The sequence below is a fragment of the Heptranchias perlo genome, chromosome 6 (assembly GCF_035084215.1).
Source record: "Heptranchias perlo isolate sHepPer1 chromosome 6, sHepPer1.hap1, whole genome shotgun sequence".
Taxonomy (NCBI): Eukaryota; Metazoa; Chordata; class Chondrichthyes; order Hexanchiformes; family Hexanchidae; genus Heptranchias; species Heptranchias perlo.
Genome location: NC_090330.1, coordinates 108120730 through 108141516, shown reverse-complemented (window position 1 = coordinate 108141516; position 20787 = coordinate 108120730). Strand labels below are relative to the sequence as shown.

The 20787-nt window shown below is 44.0% G+C and overlaps 1 protein-coding gene across 2 annotated transcripts in view; it reads left to right on the top strand.

Annotated features, from left to right (window-relative positions):
• Positions 1-17508: 17508 nt before the first annotated feature.
• LOC137323127 (dedicator of cytokinesis protein 9-like) overlaps positions 17509-20787 on the top strand; it is a 260881-nt gene continuing 257602 nt past the window's right edge. For both annotated transcript variants that reach the window (XM_067986588.1, XM_067986585.1), the window contains exon 1: positions 17509-17919. In XM_067986588.1, coding sequence (XP_067842689.1) covers positions 17815-17919 — 105 coding nt within the window. In that variant the 5' untranslated portion in view covers positions 17509-17814. The remainder of the gene's footprint in view (positions 17920-20787) is intronic.

Here is a 20787-nt window from a genome sequence, read left to right as displayed (position 1 = left end):
TAATCCTTTTAGCCCCAGTATCACTCCAGGAGCCCCTTCATCAGATGGTCCCCTGTGCATGTACAGGGGCTGCTTTTAATTATATCTCTGCTTGCCGATGGGCCACATTTACAATTTCTTTTCAGGCCAGACCCCACTTAGAAATCCTTGTAGCCTTTTGTAGAATCATAGAATCATAGAAAGGTTACAGCGCGGAAGGTGGCCATTTGGCCCATCGAGTCCGTGCCGGCTCTATGCAAGAGCAATCCAGCTAGTCCCACTCCCCCACCCTATCCCCGTAGCCCTGCAAATTTTTTCCTTTCAAGTACTTATCCAGTTCCCTTTTGAAAGGACATGATTGAATCTGCCTCCACCACCCCCACCTCGGGCAGTGCATTCTAGATCCTAACCGCTCACTATGTAAAAAAGTTTTTCCTCATGTCACCTTTGGTTCTTTTGCCATTCACCTTAAATCTGTGTCCTCTGGTTCTTGACCCTTCTACCAATGAGAACAGTTTCTCTCTATCTACTCTGTCTAGACCTGTCATGATTTTGAATACCTCGATCAAATCTCCTCTCAACCTTCTCTGTTCCAAGGAGAACAACCCCAGCTTCTCCAGTCTATCCACGTAACTAAAGTCCCTCATCCCTGGAATCACTCCAGTAAATCTTTTCTGCACCCTCTTTAAGGCCTTCACATCTTTCCTAAAGTGCGGTGCCCAGAACTGGACACAGTACTCCAGTTGTGGCCGAAGCAGTGTTTTATAAAGGTTCATCATGACTTCCTTACTTTTGTGCTCTCTGCCTCTATTTATAAAGCCCAGGATCCCGTATGCTTTTTTAACTGCTTTCCCAACCTGCCCTGCCACCTTCAACAATTTGTGCACATATACCCCCAGATCTCTCTGTTCCTGTACCCTTTTTAGAGTTGTGCCCTCTAGTTTATATTGCCTCTCCTCGTTCTTCTTACCGAAATGTATCACTTCGCATTTTTCTGCGTTAAATTTCGTCTGCCACGTGTCCACCCATTCCATTCTATATCCTCTTTAAGTCTATCACTATCCTCCTCACTGTTTACTACACTTCCAGATTTTATGTCATCTGCAAATTTGGAAATTGTGCCCTGTACACCCAAGTCCAAGTCATTAATATATATCAAGAAAAGCAGTGGTCCCAGCACTGATCCCTGGGGAACACCACTGTACACCTCCCTCCAGTCCGAAAAACAACCGTTCACCACTACTCTCTGTTTCCTGTTACTTAGCCAATTCTGTATCCATGCTGCTATTGCAGTCAGGGGAACAGATGGGGTACTAATCCTGCCTCCATGTCTCATCTCAACCTCTCCCCATGCCCTACCAATGCACAGTAAACATAGAATGTCCCACTAGCTGAGGAGAATGGTGTCATAAGTCTTTAAAATAGTCTCCCTCTCTCATCATTTTCTCTCTCTGCCTCCTTCAGTTCTGTATCCCATTCGTTTTTATTCACTTCTTTTTCTCCTGCTCCTGCTGTTCCTTCACTTTTCTTTCTCTCCTCCTCTAATTTTTCTCTCCCTCTTTTACTTCCAGAAGGATAGAATCATAGAAATTGACAGTAGAGAAGGCGGCCTTTCCACTCAATGTGCTTGTCGTGTAGTTGTTATGTTATTGGACCAGTAATCCAGAGATTTGGACTTGTAATCCAGAGGATGGGAGTTCATAATCCCACCTATCGGCAGTTTGAGAATTTGAATTCAGATTTTTTTTTTAAGATCTGAAAATAAAAGGTGGGTATCAGTGAAAGTGACCGTGAAGCTGTCATAAAAATTTGTATTGTCGTTAAAAAGAAAACCAATTAGTTCCCTATACCCCCGGCCTGGCCTATATGTGACTCCAGTCCTACACCAACGTGGTTGACTCTTAACTGCCCTGAAGTGGCCTAGCATGCCCCTCAATTGTATTAAACTTTGGGCAACTAGGGGATGGGCAATAAATGTCGGCCTTGCCAGCGATGCCCACGTCCTGAGAATGAATTTTCAAAAAACCATGGAAGAGATATCCATTCAGTCCCATTCCCTTGCCCTTTCTCCATATCGTTTTAATTTTTGAAAAAAAATGTTAACAATATTTATCCATTTCTCTGCTAAATGCTGGTATAGATCCTGTGACTATCTCTGTTTCTGGTAGGACATTCTGTGTTCTAACAACCCTCACCATTAAATAAAAGTCTTGATCTCCTCCTTTATTCTTTTTGATGATGACCTTAAACTTGTGCTGGCTATTTACTGGCCAGTGTAAATAATTTTTCACCTATTTAACTTTTCAAATCTCCTGATAACTTTGAACATCGCTATCAGTTCTCGCTTAATCTTTTCTTGTAAATAGAGCCCAGTCTCTCTTAAGCCTCCTCACAACCGAAGCCTCTCATCACTGGAACCATCCTCGTATATGGACAGGCTAGATGGACCAGCCAGTCTTTTCCTGTCCAGCATTCTCTTACTTTCCTATATCTTTTCTGGACCCTTTTCAAGGCCTTGGCATCCTTGTAACTGTGACCTGACCAATGATTTACATAGGTTTGGCGTCATCACTTTACTTTTGTACTCGATGCCCCTATTTATAAAACCTAGATCTTCATATGCTTTTTTTTTATTGCTTTATCAAATAGTCCCCCCCACTTTTGTCCTTGTCAACATTCCTTCTTCAATCAACACCAGCAAATGCAATTTAACTGGTTAGTCACCTTACTTGTTGTGTGACTTGGTGGTAATGTTGGTGAAGTACTTTGAGACATTCTGAGGATGTGATAATTTGGATGCTCAGTCCACAAACGTGCCCCTGAGCTTCCGGTCACTCGCCATTTTAATTCCCCTTCCCACTCCCACTCTGACCTCTCTGCCCTCGGCCTCTTACACTGTTCCAATGAAGCTCAACGGAAGCTTGAGGAACAGCACCTCACCTTTTGATTAGGCAATTTACAACTTTCTGGACACAACATTGATTTCAATAACTTCAGATCATAATCACTGCTCCCATTTTCTCAGACAGCGAGTGCTGGTAAGGGTTCTGCTGTTACCATTTACAGCCCCTCTAGGCCCATCTTTTGTTTCTTGACTTGTCCCATTACCACCCTCCTTGCCTTGCACCATCAAATCTTTTGTCATTTAATCACTCCTGCCCTCCACCCTATCACAGATCTTCCCTTTTAGGAACATGGAACATAGGAACAGGAGTAGGCCATTCAGCCCCTCGTGCCTGCTCCGCCATTTGATAAGATAGAGTCATAGAGTCATAGAGTTATACAGCACGGATAGAGGCCCTTCGGCCCATCGTGTCCGCGCCGGCCATCAGCCCTGTCTACTCTAATCCCATATTCCAGCATTTGGTCCGTAGCCTTGTATGCTATGGCATTTCAAGTGCTCATCCAAATGCTTCTTGAATGTTGTGAGGGTTCCTGCCTCCACAACCCTTTCAGGCAGTGAGTTCCAGACTCCAACCACCCTCTGGGTGAAAAAGTTCTTTCTCAAATCCCCTCTAAACCTCCCGCCTTTTACCTTGAATCTATGTCCCCTTGTTATAGAACCCTCAACGAAGGGAAAAAGCTCCTTAGTATCCATCCTATCTGTGCCCCTCATAATTTTGTACACCTCAATCATGTCCCCCCTCAGCCTCCTCTGCTCCAAGGAAAACAAACCCAATCTTCCCAGTCTCTCTTCATAGCTGAAGCGCTCCAGCCCTGGTAACATCCTGGTGAATCTCCTCTGCACCCTCTCCAAAGCGATCACATCCTTCCTGTAGTGTGGCGACCAGAACTGCACACAGTACTCCAGCTGTGGCCTAACCAGTGTTTTATACAGCTCCATGATAACCTCCTTGCTCTTATATTCTATGCCTCGGCTAATAAAGGCAAGTATCCCATATGCCTTCTTTACCACCTTATCTACCTGTTCCGCCGCCTTCAGGGATCTGTGAACTTGCACACCAAGATCCCTCTGACCCTCTGTCTTGCCTAGGGTCCTCCCATTCATTGTGTATTCCCTTGCCTTGTTAGTCCCTCCAAAGTGCATCACCTCGCACTTTTCCGGGTTAAATTCCATTTGCCACTGTTCCGCCCATCTGACCAACCCATCTATATCTATAACCCATGGCTGATCTGTGATCTAACTCCATATACCTGCCTTTGGCCCATATCCCTTAATACCTTTGGTTGCCAAAAAGCTATCTATCTCACATTTAAATTTAGCAATTGAGCTAATGTCAATTGCCGTTTGCGGAGGAGAGTTCCAAACTTCTACCACCCTTTGTGTGTAGAAATGTTTTCTAATCTCACTCCTGAAAGGTCTGGCTCTAATTTTTAGACTGTGCCCCCTACTCCTAGAATCCCCAACCAGCGGAAATAGTTTCTCTCTATCCACCCTATCCGTTCCCCTTAATATCTCATAAACTTCGATCAGATCACCCCTTAACCTTCTAAATTCCGGAGAATACAACCCCAATTTGTGTAATCTCTCCTCGTAACTTAACCCTTGAAGTCCGGGTATCATTCCAGTAAACCTACGCTGCACTCCCTCCAAGGCCAATATGTCCTTCCGAAGGTGCGGTGCCCAGAACTGCTCACAGTACTCCAGGTGCGGTCTAACCAGGGTTTCTCCTTCTTGGTGGAGGCCGAACAAGTAGTCCCTTTAACACAACACAAGCAAGTTTTCTAAAATGACCGGGAGTGTTCTCTGTTTTGGCCACAATAACAATACATTAATTAAATAATGTTCGGCCGTACTGGGTTAATCAAACTCATGGTAAGCTTGAAAATAAGATCCAATATTTGGGTCATCAATTATTATTTTTTAAAAGAAAGACTTGCATTTATATAGCGCCTCTCATGATCCCAAAGAGCTTTGCAGCCAGTGAAGTACTTTTGAAGTGTAGTCACTGTTGTAACGTAGGAAACGCAGCAGCCAATTTGCGCACAGCAAGATCCCACAAACAGCAATGTGATAATGACCAGATAATCTGCTTTAGGTGCTGGTTGAGGGATAAATATTGACCAGGACACCAGGGAGAACTCCCTGGTGTCCTGGTCAATCTTCGAAATAGCACCATGGGATTTTTTAACCAGCTGAGAGGGCAGACAGGGCCTCGGTTTAACATTTCATCCGAAAGACCCCCCGACAGTGCAGCGCTCCCTCCCTGCACTGGGAGTGTCAGCCTATATTTTATGCTCAAGTCTCTGGAGTGGGACTTGAGCTAGTATCAATTGCTGTTTGCGGAAGAGAGTTCCAAACTTCTACCACCCTTTGTGTATAGAAATGTTTTCTAATCTCACTCCTGAAAGGTCTGGCTCTAATTTTTAGACTGTGCCCCCTACTCCTAAAATCCCCAACCAGCGGAAATAGTTTCTCTCTATCCACCCTATCTGTTCCCCTTAATATCTTATAAACTTCGTTTTGTTCTTTCTTTCTCCCCCCCCCCACCACCACTACCCATCACCACCAACCTTCTTCTTTCCCTGGCTCTGTACTTGCTTAAAAACTGTTAAATCTCTAACTACATCCAGTTCTGATGAGTGGTCTTCGACCTGAAATGTTAACTCTGTTTCTCTCCCCACAGATGCTGCCTGACCTGCTGAGCATTTTCCAGTTTTTTCTAGTTTTATTTAGGATGAGGACGTTGCTGGCAAGGCCGGCATTAATTGTCCATCCCCAGTTGCCCTTGAGAAGGTGATGGTGAGCCTTCTCTTTGCAGTCCTTGTGATGATGGTGCTCCCCCAGTTATGCTAAGCAGGAAATTCCATGGTATTGACCATGAAGGAACGGCGATGTATGTCCAAGTCAGAATGTGTGTGCCTTGGAGGGGAACTTTGGAGATGATGGTGCTCCCACAACTGTGCTTCTCTTGTTATTCTCGGTGGTAGTCCCAAGTCCCACTCCAGAGAGTTGAGTACATAATCCAGGCTGACACTCCCAGTGCTGTACTGAGGGAGTGCTGCCCTATCGGATGTGCCGTCTTTCGGATAAGACATTAAACCGAGGCCCTGTCTGCCCTCTCAGGTGGACGTAAAATATCCCAAGGCACTATTTCGAAGAAGAGCAGGGGAGTTCTCCCCAGTGTCCTGACCAATATTAATCCCTCAACCAACATCACGACAAACAGATGATCTGGTCGTTATCACATTCCTGGTTTTGTGGGATCTTGCTGTGCGCAAATTGGCTGCCACGTTTCCTACATTGCAACAGTGACGACACTTCAAAAGTACTTTGTTGGCTGTAAAGCCCTTTGGGACATCTTGAGGTTGTGAAAGGCGCTATATAAATGTAAGTTCTTCCTTTCTTTCTTATAGAGGTGCTGTTGAAATAACCTTGGTGAGTTGCTGCAGTGCGCCCTGTAGATCGTAGACACTGCAGTCACATTGTGCCAGGGGGCGGAAGAGGTGAATATTGAGTCCAGTGGCAGGGGCACCAATCAAGCAGACTTCTCTGTCCTGGATGGTGTTGAGCTTCTTGAGTGTTGTTGCACCCAATCCGGGCGAGTGGTGAGTATTCCACCACACTCCTAACCTGAGCCTTGTAGATGGTGGAGAGGCTCTGAAGGCAGGAGAGAGCCACTCATCACAGAAAGCCCAACCTCTGGCCTGCTCTTGCAGCCATGGTGTTGATCTGGCTCGTCCATTTCAGCTTCTGATCGACGGTGACCCCTAAGATGCCGACGAAGGGGGAGCTCAACAATGGCGGTGCCACTGAAGGTCAAGGGGAGGTGGCTGGACTGTCTCGTCTCCAAGATGGTCACTACCTGGCACTGTTGTGGTGCAAATGTTACCTGCCACGTGTCAGCCCAAAACTGGATGCTGTCCAGGTCCTGCCAGGGACTGTTTCGCTGTCTGAGGAGGAGTTGCGAGTGGAGCTGAACATATGGAATCATTAGCAAACAGCCCGACTCTTGAATTTATGATGGAGTGAAGATCACTAGTGAAATAACTGGGTCAAGGACATTTCGCCAAAGAACTCCTGCAGTGATGTCCTCGTGCTGTGAATAACTGGCCGTGGATAACTTCGACTATCTTCCTTTGCATCAGATATGACTTCAGGCATTGGATGGTTCTGCCTTTGGCCTCCATTGACTTTGGGCTCTTTGATGCCATTCTCAGTTGAATGTTGTCTGAAATGCAAAATTGTTCTTTACTTACATAATATTCAGACAGACACTGGAGACACTGATTTAATTTTGTTTCTCTGATGTAATACATAGATTATATGGAATGTACAGCACAGAAACAGGCCATTCAGCCCAACAGGTCTGTGCCAGGGTTTATGCTCCACATGAGCCTCCTCCCACCCTTCTCCATCTAACCCCATCAACATAGCCTTCTATTCCTTTCTCACTCATGTGTTTATCGAGCTGCCCCTTAAATCCATCGATGCTATTCGCCTCAACTATTCCATGTGGTAATGAGTTCCACGTTCTCACCACTCCCTGGGTAAAGAGGTTTCTCCTGAATTCCTTAATGATAGTGTAAGGAAGAGCTGAAAGTAAAGAACTGATAGTATAGTAAGGAGCTGATCTCCTGGCATTTGCAGGTTGTGAAGTGCCTAATCTGCATCAGGGTCCCTCTTGACCCTTGGGTGCACAACACCAGTTGGGCGGAATTACAACTTCAGCAGGGGTGTCAAAAGAGCTATATCGGATTGGCTGCCCGTTATACACCTCACCTGATTTTCCTTTCCATTAACATCCCCCTCCCAAAGTTCTCCCTCATCTACTTATCTAGCCTCTCCTTAAATGCATCTATACTATTCACCTCAACTACTCCATGTGGTAGTGAGTTCCACATTCTCACCACTCTCTGGGTAAAGAAGTTTCCCCTGAATTCCCTATTGGATTTATTAGTGACTATCTTATTATTTATGACCCCTAGTTTTGGTCTCCCCCCACAAGTGGAAACATCTTCTCTATGTCTACCCTATCAAACCCTTTCATAATCTTAAAGAGCCCCTGCCTGTTGAGTATTTCCTGATAGGTATAACCTCTCAGTTCTGGTATCATCCTTGTGAAATCTTTTTTGCATCTTCTCCGGTGCCTCTATATCCTTTTTATAAAATGGGGTCCAGAACTGTTCACACTGTGTAACATTACATAGTCTTGAATTTCCATGAATTTCCCCCCCGAACTTCTGCCATAAATGTAGCGAGAAATTGTTGGAACCCCTGGAGAAAGGGCATTAACGGCCATTCTAGTGATTTACTCGTAGGAAATGCAGCAGCCAATTTGCGCACAGTAAGCTCCCACAAACAGCAAGTCTTTCTTTCTTTATAACTGAAGTCTTTCATCCCTAGTAACATTCGAATAAATCTCCTCTGCACCCTCTCCAAGGCCTTGATACCATTCCAAAATTGGACACAATACTCCAGCTGGGGCCTAACCAGTGTTTTATTAAAGTTTAGCAATAACTTCCTTGCTTTTGTACTCTTATGCGTCCACTTATAAAGCTCAGGATATTGATACAAGAAGCCTCTGTTCATGATTACTGGAAGACACAAAATGAAGCTTAGATGTTTTCTAGCCTATAAAATGTAATGAATCTTACAACACCAGGTTCCAACAACTTTATTTTAAAATCACAAGCTTTCGGAGATTATCCCCTTCGTCAGGTGAGTGAGTGAATAAGAGGTTCTCAAATCGCAAATCTTATATTAGGCTGGGACACCATCGCACCAATCAAAGGTGTCGTTGGTGTTCAGACAGGTTAGCCACGGAAAACAGTACGTCCCAGTATGCTGAATACACATTGTGTCAAATTACACAGACAGAGAGAAAGAGACCCAAAAGGCAGAGAGAAAGAGAGAGAGAATATTAAAAACAGATAACTTTTTTTTCCCCTTGCACCAACGACACCTTTGATTGGTGCGATGGTGTCCCAGCCTAATATAAGATATACGATTTGAGAACCTCTTATTCACTCACTCACCTGACGAAGGGGATAATCTCCGAAAGCTTGTGATTTTAAAATAAAATTGTTGGACTATAACCTGGTGTTGTAAGATTCCTTCCATTTGTCCACCCCAGTCCATCACCGGCATCTCCACATTATAAAATGTATGGAGAACAATTCCAGCGTCTCTAGTCTCTCCACATAACTGAAGTCCCTTCACAACACCGTTCAACATTCCACTGGCTTTGTTGATTGCTGCTCTGAAATGGTTGGACATTTTGAGCATTGAGTTGACTCGGGTTCCTCGGTGTCTCTCAACCTCGTCCTTAGACATTTCATCGCCGATCATGGCATACACGTGTCACTCGCTTTGCCTTCCAACACGCGATATTTTACACATGTCCGCATTAAGTTTCGTCCGCCATTTTTCGGCCCACTCAAATATTTTGTTTAGCTCATTCAGTAGTTTTTGATTTGCCTCCTTCAGTTCCATGCCCCTCCCAGTTTGCTATCGTCTGCAAATTTGATCAGTGACTTTTAAGTGTTGGTGCACCCGATTTAATACCCCCCAATATTGACCCTTGATACCCCCCAATATTGACCCTTGGTGCACCCCACTTAATACTCCCCAATATTGACCTTTGGTGCACCCCACTTAATACTCCCCAATATTGACCTTTGGTGCACCCCACTTAATACTCCCCAATATTGACCTTTGGTGCACCCCACTTAATACTCCCCAATATTGACCTTTGGTGCACCCCACTTAATACTCCCCAATATTGACCTTTGGTGCACCCCACTTAATACTCCCCAATATTGACCTTTGGTGCACCCCACTTAATACTCCCCAATATTGACCTTTGGTGCACCCCACTTAATACTCCCCAATATTGACCTTTGGTGCACCCCACTTAATACTCCCCAATATTGACCTTTGGTGCACCCCACTTAATACTCCCCAATATTGACCTTTGGTGCACCCCACTTAATACTCCCCAATATTGACCTTTGGTGCACCCCACTTAATACTCCCCTATACTGACCTTTGGTGCACCCCACTTAATACTCCCCAACATTGAGCCTTGGTGCACCCCACTTAATACCCCCCAACATTGACCCTTGGTGCACCCCACTTAATACTCCCCAATATTGAGCCTTGGTGCACCCCACTTAATACCCCCCAACATTGACCCTTGGTGCACCCCACTTAATACTCCCCAATATTGAGCCTTGGTGCACCCCACTTAATACCCCCCAATATTGACCTTTGGTGCTCCCCAGTTAATACCCCTCAATATTGACCCTTGATACACCCCAATATTGACCCTTGGTGCACCCCACTTAATACTCCCCAATATTGTCCTTTGGTGCACCCCACTTAATACCCCCCAATATTGACCCTTGGTGCACCCCACTTAATACCCCCCAATATTGACCCTTGGTGCACCCCACTTAATACCCCCCAATATTGAGTCTTGGTGCACCCCACTTAAAACCCCCCAATATTGACCTTTTGTGCACCCCATTTAATACTCCCCAATATTGACCCTTGGTGCACCCCACTTAATAACCCCCAATATTGACCAGTGGTGCGCACCACTTAATACTCCCCAATATTGACCTTTGGTGCACCCCACTTAATACTCCCCAATATTGACCCTTGGTGCACCCCACTTAATACTCCCCAATATTGACCAGTGGTGCGCACCACTTAATACCCCCCAATATTGAGCCTTGGTGCACCCCACTTAATACCCCCCAATATTGAGCCTTGATGCACCCCACTTAATACTCCCCAATATTGAGCCTTGATGCACCCCACTTAATAACCCCCAATATTGAGCCTTGATGCACCCCACTTAATAACCCCCAATATTGAGCCTTGGTGCACCCCACTTAATAACCCCCAATATTGAGTCTTGGTGCACCCCACTTAATACTCCCCAATATTGACCCTTGGTGCACCCCAGTTAGTTCCACCTTCTCTCCACCAAACATAACTCCTCTAACCAGTACCAATTTTCGACTCAAAGATAATAAGGGCCCTTCAATGCACATTAAGGCATTTAACAATATGCGTAGCCTGCATTAAGCTACTAAAATTAGTCTACACTCATTTGACTAACGCTTCTGTAATTTTTTGTTCCATGTTGGGTGGATTGTCGTGACCTTTGCTCCAGCAAACGCCCAGCTCTCTGGGTCAAAGGTCAGGAAAATACACCCTAGTTTGCAACAAAATGTTACAGAACAAAAGCACCAACATCTACAGGAAATATCACCCTACTGTCAAGTTACACTAGCCATTTTGATCATCAAACACTTTAATGGAACCATTTTCATGTTAATTCAATGTGGACGCCATGTATAATTCATAAAAAAATGCTGTAATGTCATTCACGACTGTTTTATTTCATACATCAAAGTAATAAAAGTCTGTCATTGTGATCAAAAGGGAATTCTCCTTTTTGAATTCGAGTGATTTTTATTTTCTCACCTATGGCAAACTCTTCAAAATTTTGTAAAGAAAAATATACACATCCTTAATATTGTAACACATGACAATTGAATCACATGACATAAATAATGAAAATGAAAACTGTTTTGGATTGTTACAGAAAATAAAAATGCTGCTGCTTGCTTAGAAAATGAATCCTAATATTTTTGTTCTTTCATGTCCCTGGAAGTTGCACTTTACCATGTTTTTTTACAATGATTTATTTGGACAATAAGTGTTACTTAACACGTATGTCAACTATTTCCTACTGCAGTGTTTAAAACATGACAGCTTGACTTAACGCATCTGAATAATGGAATAGTTGTTTGGTCGACGAAGATTATCGACAGAGAAACAGATTCTGAAACATAAAGAATAATGGGAAAACAGTAATAAATTACACAGAATTACATTGAATTTTACAGCATTCGACCCAAATGGTCTATGCCGGTGTTTATGCTCCACACGAACCTCCTCCCACTTTAATTCATCTCACCCTATCAACATATCCTTCTATTCCTTTCTCCCTCCTGTATTTATCGAGCTTCCCCTTAAATGCATCTATACTGTTCGCCTCAACCACTCTATGTGGTAGCAAGTCCCACGTTATAGTTCTTTCTAATTTGAAGCGTTTCTGTTTTACGTCCAGGGTTTATTCGAAACCGTGTTCGTGACAGCTGAGAATACAAATACAAGCATTCATGGGATGTGACAGTTTGCCGTCCCGAGTACCGATTGCACGGATGCAAGTTTTGCTCCATTTCCGTTTCTGCAAATCTCACAGGGTTCTGGAATTGTGCCCAGGAAATGTTACAGACTGGCAACTGTGATCAATGACATGGAACAGACACAGCTTTGATTAATATTCCAAAATTAACCTTTGCACTTTTGCTCCCTGTGTTCCCAATTGTATTTCCAAATGAATTTAGTACCTTATTTTTTTAAAATCTTAAACCAATGTTGAACTAAAGAAGGTCTTCTTGAAAATTTGAAATGATCACGTCAGAATTTACAGAGCTGTCATATGAACATATGAGCCTGTTCCGCCATTCAATTCGATCATGGCTGATCTGTATCTAAACATCAAACCCGACCTCAATTGTCCAGCTATTTCCAAGGCTGGGAAATGGTTAAGATTCCTCACTATTTAGTAAGTATGACTTGTAAATATGAAAGTATTTCTTATTGTGCACAAACTATGACATGAACTTTATCCAGAATAAATTAATAACACATGGAAGGGAATAAAGAAACAAAGAAAGAAAAAAAGAAAAGAAAGAACTTGCATTTATATAGCGCCTTTAACGACCTCAGGGTGTCCCAAAATGCTTAGCAGCCTCTGAGGTATTTTGAAGTGTAGTCACTGCTGTAATGTGGGAAGCCCGGCAGCCATTTTGTGCACAGCAAGATCCCATAAACAGCATTGAGGTAATGAACAGAAAAACTATTTCTTAGTGATGTTGATTGAGGGATAAATTTTGGCCAGGACACGGGGAGAACTCCCCTGCTCTTCTTCGAATAGTGGCCATGGGACCTTTTACGTCCACCTGAGAAGACAGACAGGGCCTCGGTTTAACGTCTCAGCCGAAAGACGGCACCTCCGACAGTGTAGCACCCCCTTAGTAATGCATTGGTGTCGCCCTAGATTATGTGCCCAAGTCTTGGAGTGAGGTTTGAGCTTGCTACATTTGGACTTAGAGATGAGAGTTCTGCAGCTGAGCAATGATGTGTTAAGTCTTACAGTGAAAAGACTAATGAGCAGCAAACGCCTGGGCACATTTGAGGTTACAATCTCAATGTCTCGATCCCAAAACTTTTAACAGCCTCATTGGATTTTTGGAATACAAAGGGGTGGAAGTTATGTTACAGCTGTACAGAGCTCTGGTTAGACCCCATCTGGAGATACTGTGTTCAGTTCTGGGCACCGCACCTCAGGAAGGATATATTGACCTTGGAGGGGGTGCAGCGCAGATTCACCAGAATGATACCGGGGCTTAAAGGGTTAAATTATGAGGACAGGTTGCAAAGAGTAGGCTTGTATTCCCTTGAACATATAAGATTAAGGGGTGATCAAAGGAATTGATAGGGTAAATAGAGAGAAACCATTTCTTTTGTCCAGAACAAGAGGACAGAACCTTAAAATTAGAGCTGGGCCGTTCAGGGGTGGTGTCAGGAAGCACTTCTTCACACAAAGGGGAGTGGAAATCTGGAACTCTCTCTCCCCAAAAAGCTGTTGAGGCTGGGGGTCAATTGAAAAATTTCAAAACTGAGATTGATAGATTTTTGTTAGGTAAGGGTATTAAGGGTTACAGAACCAAGGCGGGTAAATGGAGTTATGATACAGATCAGCCATGATCTAAATGAGTGGTGGAACAGGCTCGAGGGGCTGAATGGCCTTCTCCTGTTCCTGTGTTCCTAGGTAATGCGTGGGTGATTCTCTGCTCCTTTCCTGGCCCCCAGGTCCGGCTCTTTATCAGCCCACAACCAGGTTCTTTTCCTTAACCAGCTGATGGTTAGCTCTCAGAATTGGGATCGATTATCTCCGTCCCATCCTATCCTCATCCTAAAAGCCCTTCCTGTATAACCTAGATCTTCATCGCGTTCATGTAAATTGATTTTCCCCCTGTGTCCACTCGCGTGCGTATCGTGGATGTCCCTCCGCAACCCAGCCCATTACCCCTAGTTTTACTTTAATCCCCAATCTCCTCTCTCCTCCACTCTTTTTCTCTCACCAACCATAGCACCTTTCATCTCCCGCTTTTTTACGAACTGATCCCTCCTTGGTAGGGGTTGCCAACTCTGGTTGGACGTATTCCTGGAGGTTTCATCACATGACCTCCTCCAGCCACCATCCACCCCCCACCCACCCCCCACCCCCAGGTTTGAATCCCTCCTGAACTAGCCCACAGCTTCTTTCTGTGTCTCCCTTCGCATTCTGCTCTGAACCCTCCCTAGGAACAATCAATGGGTCTCCCACATTGGCAATCTAAACTGACCCATCATCTTCTCCTAGTGTCCATCTCGCACTGTAAGCTCCTTCATCAGTGGGCAGCACTCTCGCCTCTGAGTCAGAAGGTTGTGGGTTCAAGTCTCACTCCAGAGACTTGAGCGCAAAATCTAGGCTGACACTCCCAGTGCAGCACTGAGGGAGTGCTGCACTGTTGGAGGTGCCGTCTTTCGGGGTGAGACATTAAACCGAGGTCCGTCTGTCCGCTCAGATGGAGGTAAAAGATCCTGTGGCACTATTTCGAAGAAGAGCAGGGGAGTTCTCCCCGATGTCCTGGCCAATATTTATCCCTCAACCAATATCTATAAAACAGATTATCTGGTCACTATCACATTGCTGTTTGTGGGATCTTGCTGTGTGCAAATTGGCTGCCGCGTTTCCTACATTACAACAGTAACTAAACTTCAAAAGTACTTAATTGGCTGTAAAGCACTTTGGGACATCCTGAGATCATGAAAGGCGCTATATAAATGCAAGATTTTCTTGCTTTCTTTGTTATCTCTCCAATCCCCTCCCCATCCTGCTCGCCTCTTCTATTGGAGGTCTGTTCTAGATCCTCTGCTGGTCATGCTAGTTATAAACAACACAGAAGAGATTATTTTTGGTGAACTGACCATGTGCTACGTATAAGGGAAATTGAAAGCTGAACCAAATAATGGATGAGCCAAGGATTGGGAGATGGATTTTACTGGGGATAAATGCCCTGTTTATAAATGTCCTGGCCAATATTCATCCCTCAACCAACATCACTAAAAATAGATTATCTGGATTATATTGCTGATTGTGGGACCTTGCTGTGCGCAAATTGGCTACCATGTTTCCTACATTGTGACAGTGACGACGTTTCAAAAGTATTTAATTGGCTGTAAAGCACGTTGTGATGTCCTGGGGTCATGTGGTGCTATATAAATGCAAGTCTTTCTTGCTTTTTATCTTTCTGACTGGACCAGAGAACCATATATGTGCTGAATGGATACTATTTGGTCAAACTAATTTACTCAAACCAGGCACTGAACCTGGGAACTTCTGAATCTCTATGTGTAATGAGCATTCCAACCCATAGCCAACAAGCAGTTAATGTAATGTTGGCTAATTCCTTAAATAGAAACTGCCAAAAGCAGCAAAGTAAAAATAAGTGCAATGTGTCAGCTTGGCGCCCATTGTGGCACTTTTACATCTGAGTCAGTAGGCTGTGAGTTTAAACCTTAATTCCGGGATCTGAGCACATAATCCAAGGCTGATGATCCAGTGCGGTACCGAGGGAGTGTTGCATCGTCAGAGGTGCTGTCCTTCAGGTGAGACATTAAATTGATGTCCTGTCTGCATGTTTGGACAGCTCAGATGAATGTTAGATATCTCGTGACACTCTTTGAAGAACAACAGTGGATCCCTCCAGGTGTCCTGGCCAACATTTCTCCCTCAAAACCAACAATCAGCAGGTCCTCATACTGCCGTTTGTTGGATCTTGCTGTGCACAAAATGGTTGCATTACGTGACATGACAACCACTGCACTTCAAAGTAATTCATTGTATGCGAAACCCTTCGAGATGTTTCTGAGAGAGCCAATAAAGTGTATATAAGGCTGTTAAAAAATCGTACTGGATCCTTGACTTTATAAATAGAGGTATAAGGTACAAAAGCAAGGAATTTATGCTAAACCTTTAGAAATAATTGGTTACTAGACTAGTAAACTAAAGGCCCGGATTAATAATCCAGTAAAGTGTGAGTTCAAACCTCACCATTTGAATTCAGTGTTAATAGACTTGTCATCAAGATTGAAGCCCATTGAATAAAAGGGGCAGGAGCAGCATGGATACAGAATTGGCTAAGTAACAGGAAGCAGAGAGTAGTGGTGAACAGTTGTTTTTCGGACAGGAGGGAGGTGTACAGTGGCGTTCCCCAGGGGTCGGTGCTGGGACCACTGCTTTTCTTGATATATATTAATGACTTGGACTTGGGTGTACAGGGCACAATTTCCAAATCTGCAGATGACACAAAACTTGGACGTATAGTGAGGAGGATAGTGGTAGACTTCAAAAGGATATAGACAGGCTGGTGGAATGGGCGGACATGTGGCAGATGAAATTTAACGCAGAAAAATGCGAAGTGATACATTTCGGTAGGAAGAACGAGGAGAGGCAATATAAACTAGAGGGCACAATTCTAAAAGGGGAACAGAGAGAACTGGCACAAATCGTTGAAGGTGGCAGGGCAGGTTGAGAAAGCGGTTAAAAAAGCATATGGGATCCTGGGCTTTATAAATAGAGGCATAGAGTACAAAAGCAAGGAAGTCATGATGAACCTTTATGAAACACTGGTTCATCCACAACTGGAGTATTGTGTCCAGTTCTGGGCACCGCACTTTAGGAAAGATGTGAAGGCCTGAGAGAGGGTGCAGAAAAGATTTACTAGACTGGTTCCAAGGATGAGGGACTTCAGTTACATGGATAGACTGGAGAAGCTGGGATTGTTCTCCTTGGAACAGAGAAGGTTGAGAGGAGATTTTTTAAGAGGTATTGAAAATCATGAAGGATCTACACAGAGTAGATAGAGAGAAACTGTTCCCATTGGCGGAAGGGTCGAGAATCAGAGGACATAGATTTAAGAACCAAAGGTGACATGAGGAAAAACTTCTTTACGCAGCGAGTGGTTAGGATCTGGAATGCACTGCCTGAGGTGTTGATGGAGGGAGATTCAATCATGGCTTTCAAAAGGGAACTGGATAAGTACTTAAAAGGGAAAAAATGCAGGTCTACGGGGACAGGGCGGGGGAGTGGGGCGAGCTGGATTGCTCTTGCATAGAGCAGGCACGGACTCGATGGGCCGAATGGCCTCCTTCCATGTTCCTGAGCAGTGCGACCTGCTGGGACTGTGCAATTGAGGAAGGCAAATTAACTATGAAGCCAGAAAGATAATTGGGGACTTTTGTTTTTGAAGATCTGGGAATAAGATTTTGTTTGCAGACCTTTGCTTTGAAGGGATTTGTGCATGGGGTTTGCAGAGACTGGTTCATTGTGTTTCCTTCTTATTTTCACCTGATGTGCAGTCAGTAGATGGTGTGGTGAGAGAGAGAGAGGGAGGGAGAGGGCGGTACAGATCACGCAGCAACCACTCTCCTATTGATTTCACCAGCCTCTCCTCTCGGACGGTGAGGCACACAAGATCGGTCTTAAAAAAAAAAAACACCTTTATCCCAATTTAAAATAAGCCCATTCCCAACGCTGCCTTCGCCCCATTGAGGACATCCCGACCCTTCAAGGGTGCAAGAGAAGGGAACGAGGAGCATTCAAGAGAATTGGGTCAAGAGGAGCAGATGGACCCCGCCTGAGGTTTCCAGTGAGCAGGGGGGAGACCGAGTCTGTGTCCCCTCCCCAACCCCGACCAGGGGGTGGGGGGGTCTTAGGTTATGTTGGGAGATCCCCAGACATGGCTCAGGAAACGCGGAGGTTCACCAGGGGTCTCAGCAAACCGGGCACGGCGGCCGAGCTCCGGCAGAGCGTCTCCGAGGTGGTCCGGACCTCCGTCTTTATGGTGAGTAAATCGCCGCCTTTCTTTGCTGCTTCTGCCGGGGGAGGAGGGGGGGGGGGACCCGGCCGGGAGGGGAAGAGCCGCCCGTCCCTCTCCCTCCTTTTCATATTGTCACCGCTTCGGGCCTGGTTACAATGTAACTCTCAGCATCCCGTCTCTGCAATCCGGGGAAAGGAGGAGAGGAGGAGGTGGAGGAGGTGACCTGTTCCTCACACGCCTCTCCCGGAGAGAGTCAGAGTGCAAATGTCTGTCTTCATCTCTGTCTGTGTGTCTAATGTCTGTCTTCATCTCTGTCTGTGTCTGTGTGTCTAAGTCTAATGTCTGTGTGTCTAATGTCTGTGTGTCTAAGTCTAATGTCTGTGTGTCTAAGTCTAATGTCTGTTCATCTATGTCTGTGTGTCTAATGTCTGCGTGTCTAAGTCTAATGTCTGCGTGTCTAAGTCTAATGTCTGCGTGTCTAAGTCTAATGTCTGCGTGTCTAAGTCTAATGTCTGTGTGTCTAATGTCTGCGTGTCTAATTCTAATGTCTGTGTGTCTAATGTCTGCGTGTCTAATTCTAATGTCTGTGTGTCTAAGTCTAATGTCTGCGTGTCTAATGTCTGTGTGTCTAATTCTAATGTCTGTGTGTCTAATGTTTGCATGTCTAAGTCTAATGTCTGCGTGTCAGTCTAATGTCTGCGTGTCTAAGTCTAATGTCTGTGTGTCTAATGTCTGCGTGTCTAAGTCTAATGTCTGTGTGTCTAATGTCTGCGTGTCTAAGTCTAATGATTGTGTGTCTAATGTCTGTGTTCATCTATGTCTGTGTCTAATGTCTGTGTGTCTAATGTCTGTGTGTATCTGTACAAACGGTGTACGACTTTATTTGAGATTTTGTTCATTTATTAATGTTCTTGTTAATTATCAGCTCACTTTTTAATATCAGTTTTTTTGAGATTTGTGATGATCTGCATTTGCTTATTTGTCTTGAATGAGTGTAAAAGGCTCCCCTTTTACGTGGTTGTTATGTTGTGTATATTCATACGGCACAGAAGGAGGCCATTCGGCCCATACTGCCTGTGCAGGGTCTGTGAAAGAGCTATCCAATTTGTCCCACTCCCCTGCTCTTTCCCCAAAGCCCTGCAAATTTTCCTCCTTCAAGTTTTTATCCAATTCCCTTTTTGAAAGTTACTATTGAATCTGCTTCCACCGCCCTTTCAGGCAGCGCATTCCAGATCATAACAACTCGCTGCATAAAATAATTTTTCATCATCTCTTTTATCAGAGACATGTTGCAGATGCTGTTAGGCCTGTTTTCTTGTGTAGCCTACTGGGTTTTATAAACAAAGTGGTTACCTGCTTGGGATTTTTCTTGGTTTGATGTTGAAATATTTGTGAAAGTTATTATTCCTCTCAAACAAGCAAAACTTTTGACAAAAGTGGGTTAAGGTACCCTTAATTCCTCTTCTTGTTACTTGAATTTAAAAGTTGTGCGCTTTTGAGTAGTTTTGACAACTTTGGTTTTGTATACGCATATTACAAAATAATTTTTAAAAATGCCCTATTTTACAGTCATGATGTGGAGATGCCGGTGATGGACTGGGGTTGACAATTGTAAACAATTTTACAACACCAAGTTATAGTCCAACAATTTTTATTTGAAATAAAAAAATTTATTTGAAATAACAATTTTTATTTCAAATAAAAATTGTTGGACTATAACTTGGTGTTGTAAAATTGTTTACTATTTTACAGTATAATACACACAACCTGCATTTATATAGCGCCCTTAACATAGCAAAACGTCCCAAGGTGCTTCACAGGAGCGATTATCAAACAAAATTTGACACCGAGCCACATAAGGAGATATTAGGACAGGTGAGGTAGGTTTTAAGGAGAGTCTTAAAGGAGGAGAGAGAGATGGAGACGTTTAGGGAGGGAATTCCAGAGCTCAGGGCCTAGGCAGCTGAAGGCACGGCCGCCAATGGTGGAGCGATTAAAATTGGGGATGGTCAAGAGGCCAGAATTGGAGGAGCGCAGAGATCTTGGAGGGCTGCAGGGCTGGAGGAGGTTACAAGACTATTTTTGTCCATAACTGATTTTTCAAACGCAGGCTTGGGTTCGTTAAGGGCCCAAAATGTTGTACTATGAATTTTTTTAATGCAGGTGTACTTCAATGCAGCCTGTTTAATTATTTCGTAGTGACAAACTTGAAAAATATCATAGATATTATTAATTAATTTTATATGAATGAATAGTTATTTCACTGCCCCCAGGGCTATTTAACACAGAGGTAATAAAACGTAAATGGTTAGCCATGCATGGTATTTCCGAATTCACTTCAACTCGCATTTCAAGATTCTACGAGAGATGTTAAACTATACAATTGAAATAGATCAGTGATGGTGAGTTCCAAATTCTCTCTCTTTACTTGAACATATATTGCTTCTGTATCTCCGCTCACGTGTTTGAGACATCTCTCAGCCTCTTTACTGCTCTCTCCTCCTTTTAAGACGCTCCTTAAAACCTACCTGTTTGACTAAGCTTCTGGTCACCTGCCCTAATATCTCCTTATGTGATTCGGTGTCAAATTTTGTTTTGATAATCGCTCCTGTGAAGAGCCTTGGGACGTTTTACTACATTAATCGAGCTATATAAATGCAAGTTGTAGTTGATACTTTTCAGTGTATGAAGGTGACTGCAAATATGGTATCCAGGTGTGTTTGCAAATAAGAGCAAAAGACTTTTATTTGATATCGTGAACATTTTACTATTGTAATTAATAATCCAATTACTTACAAAATCGTACAGCACAGCAGGAGGCCGTTTGGCCCATCGTGCCTGTGCCGGCTCTTTGAAAGAGCTATCCAATTAGTCCCACTCCCCCTGCTCTCT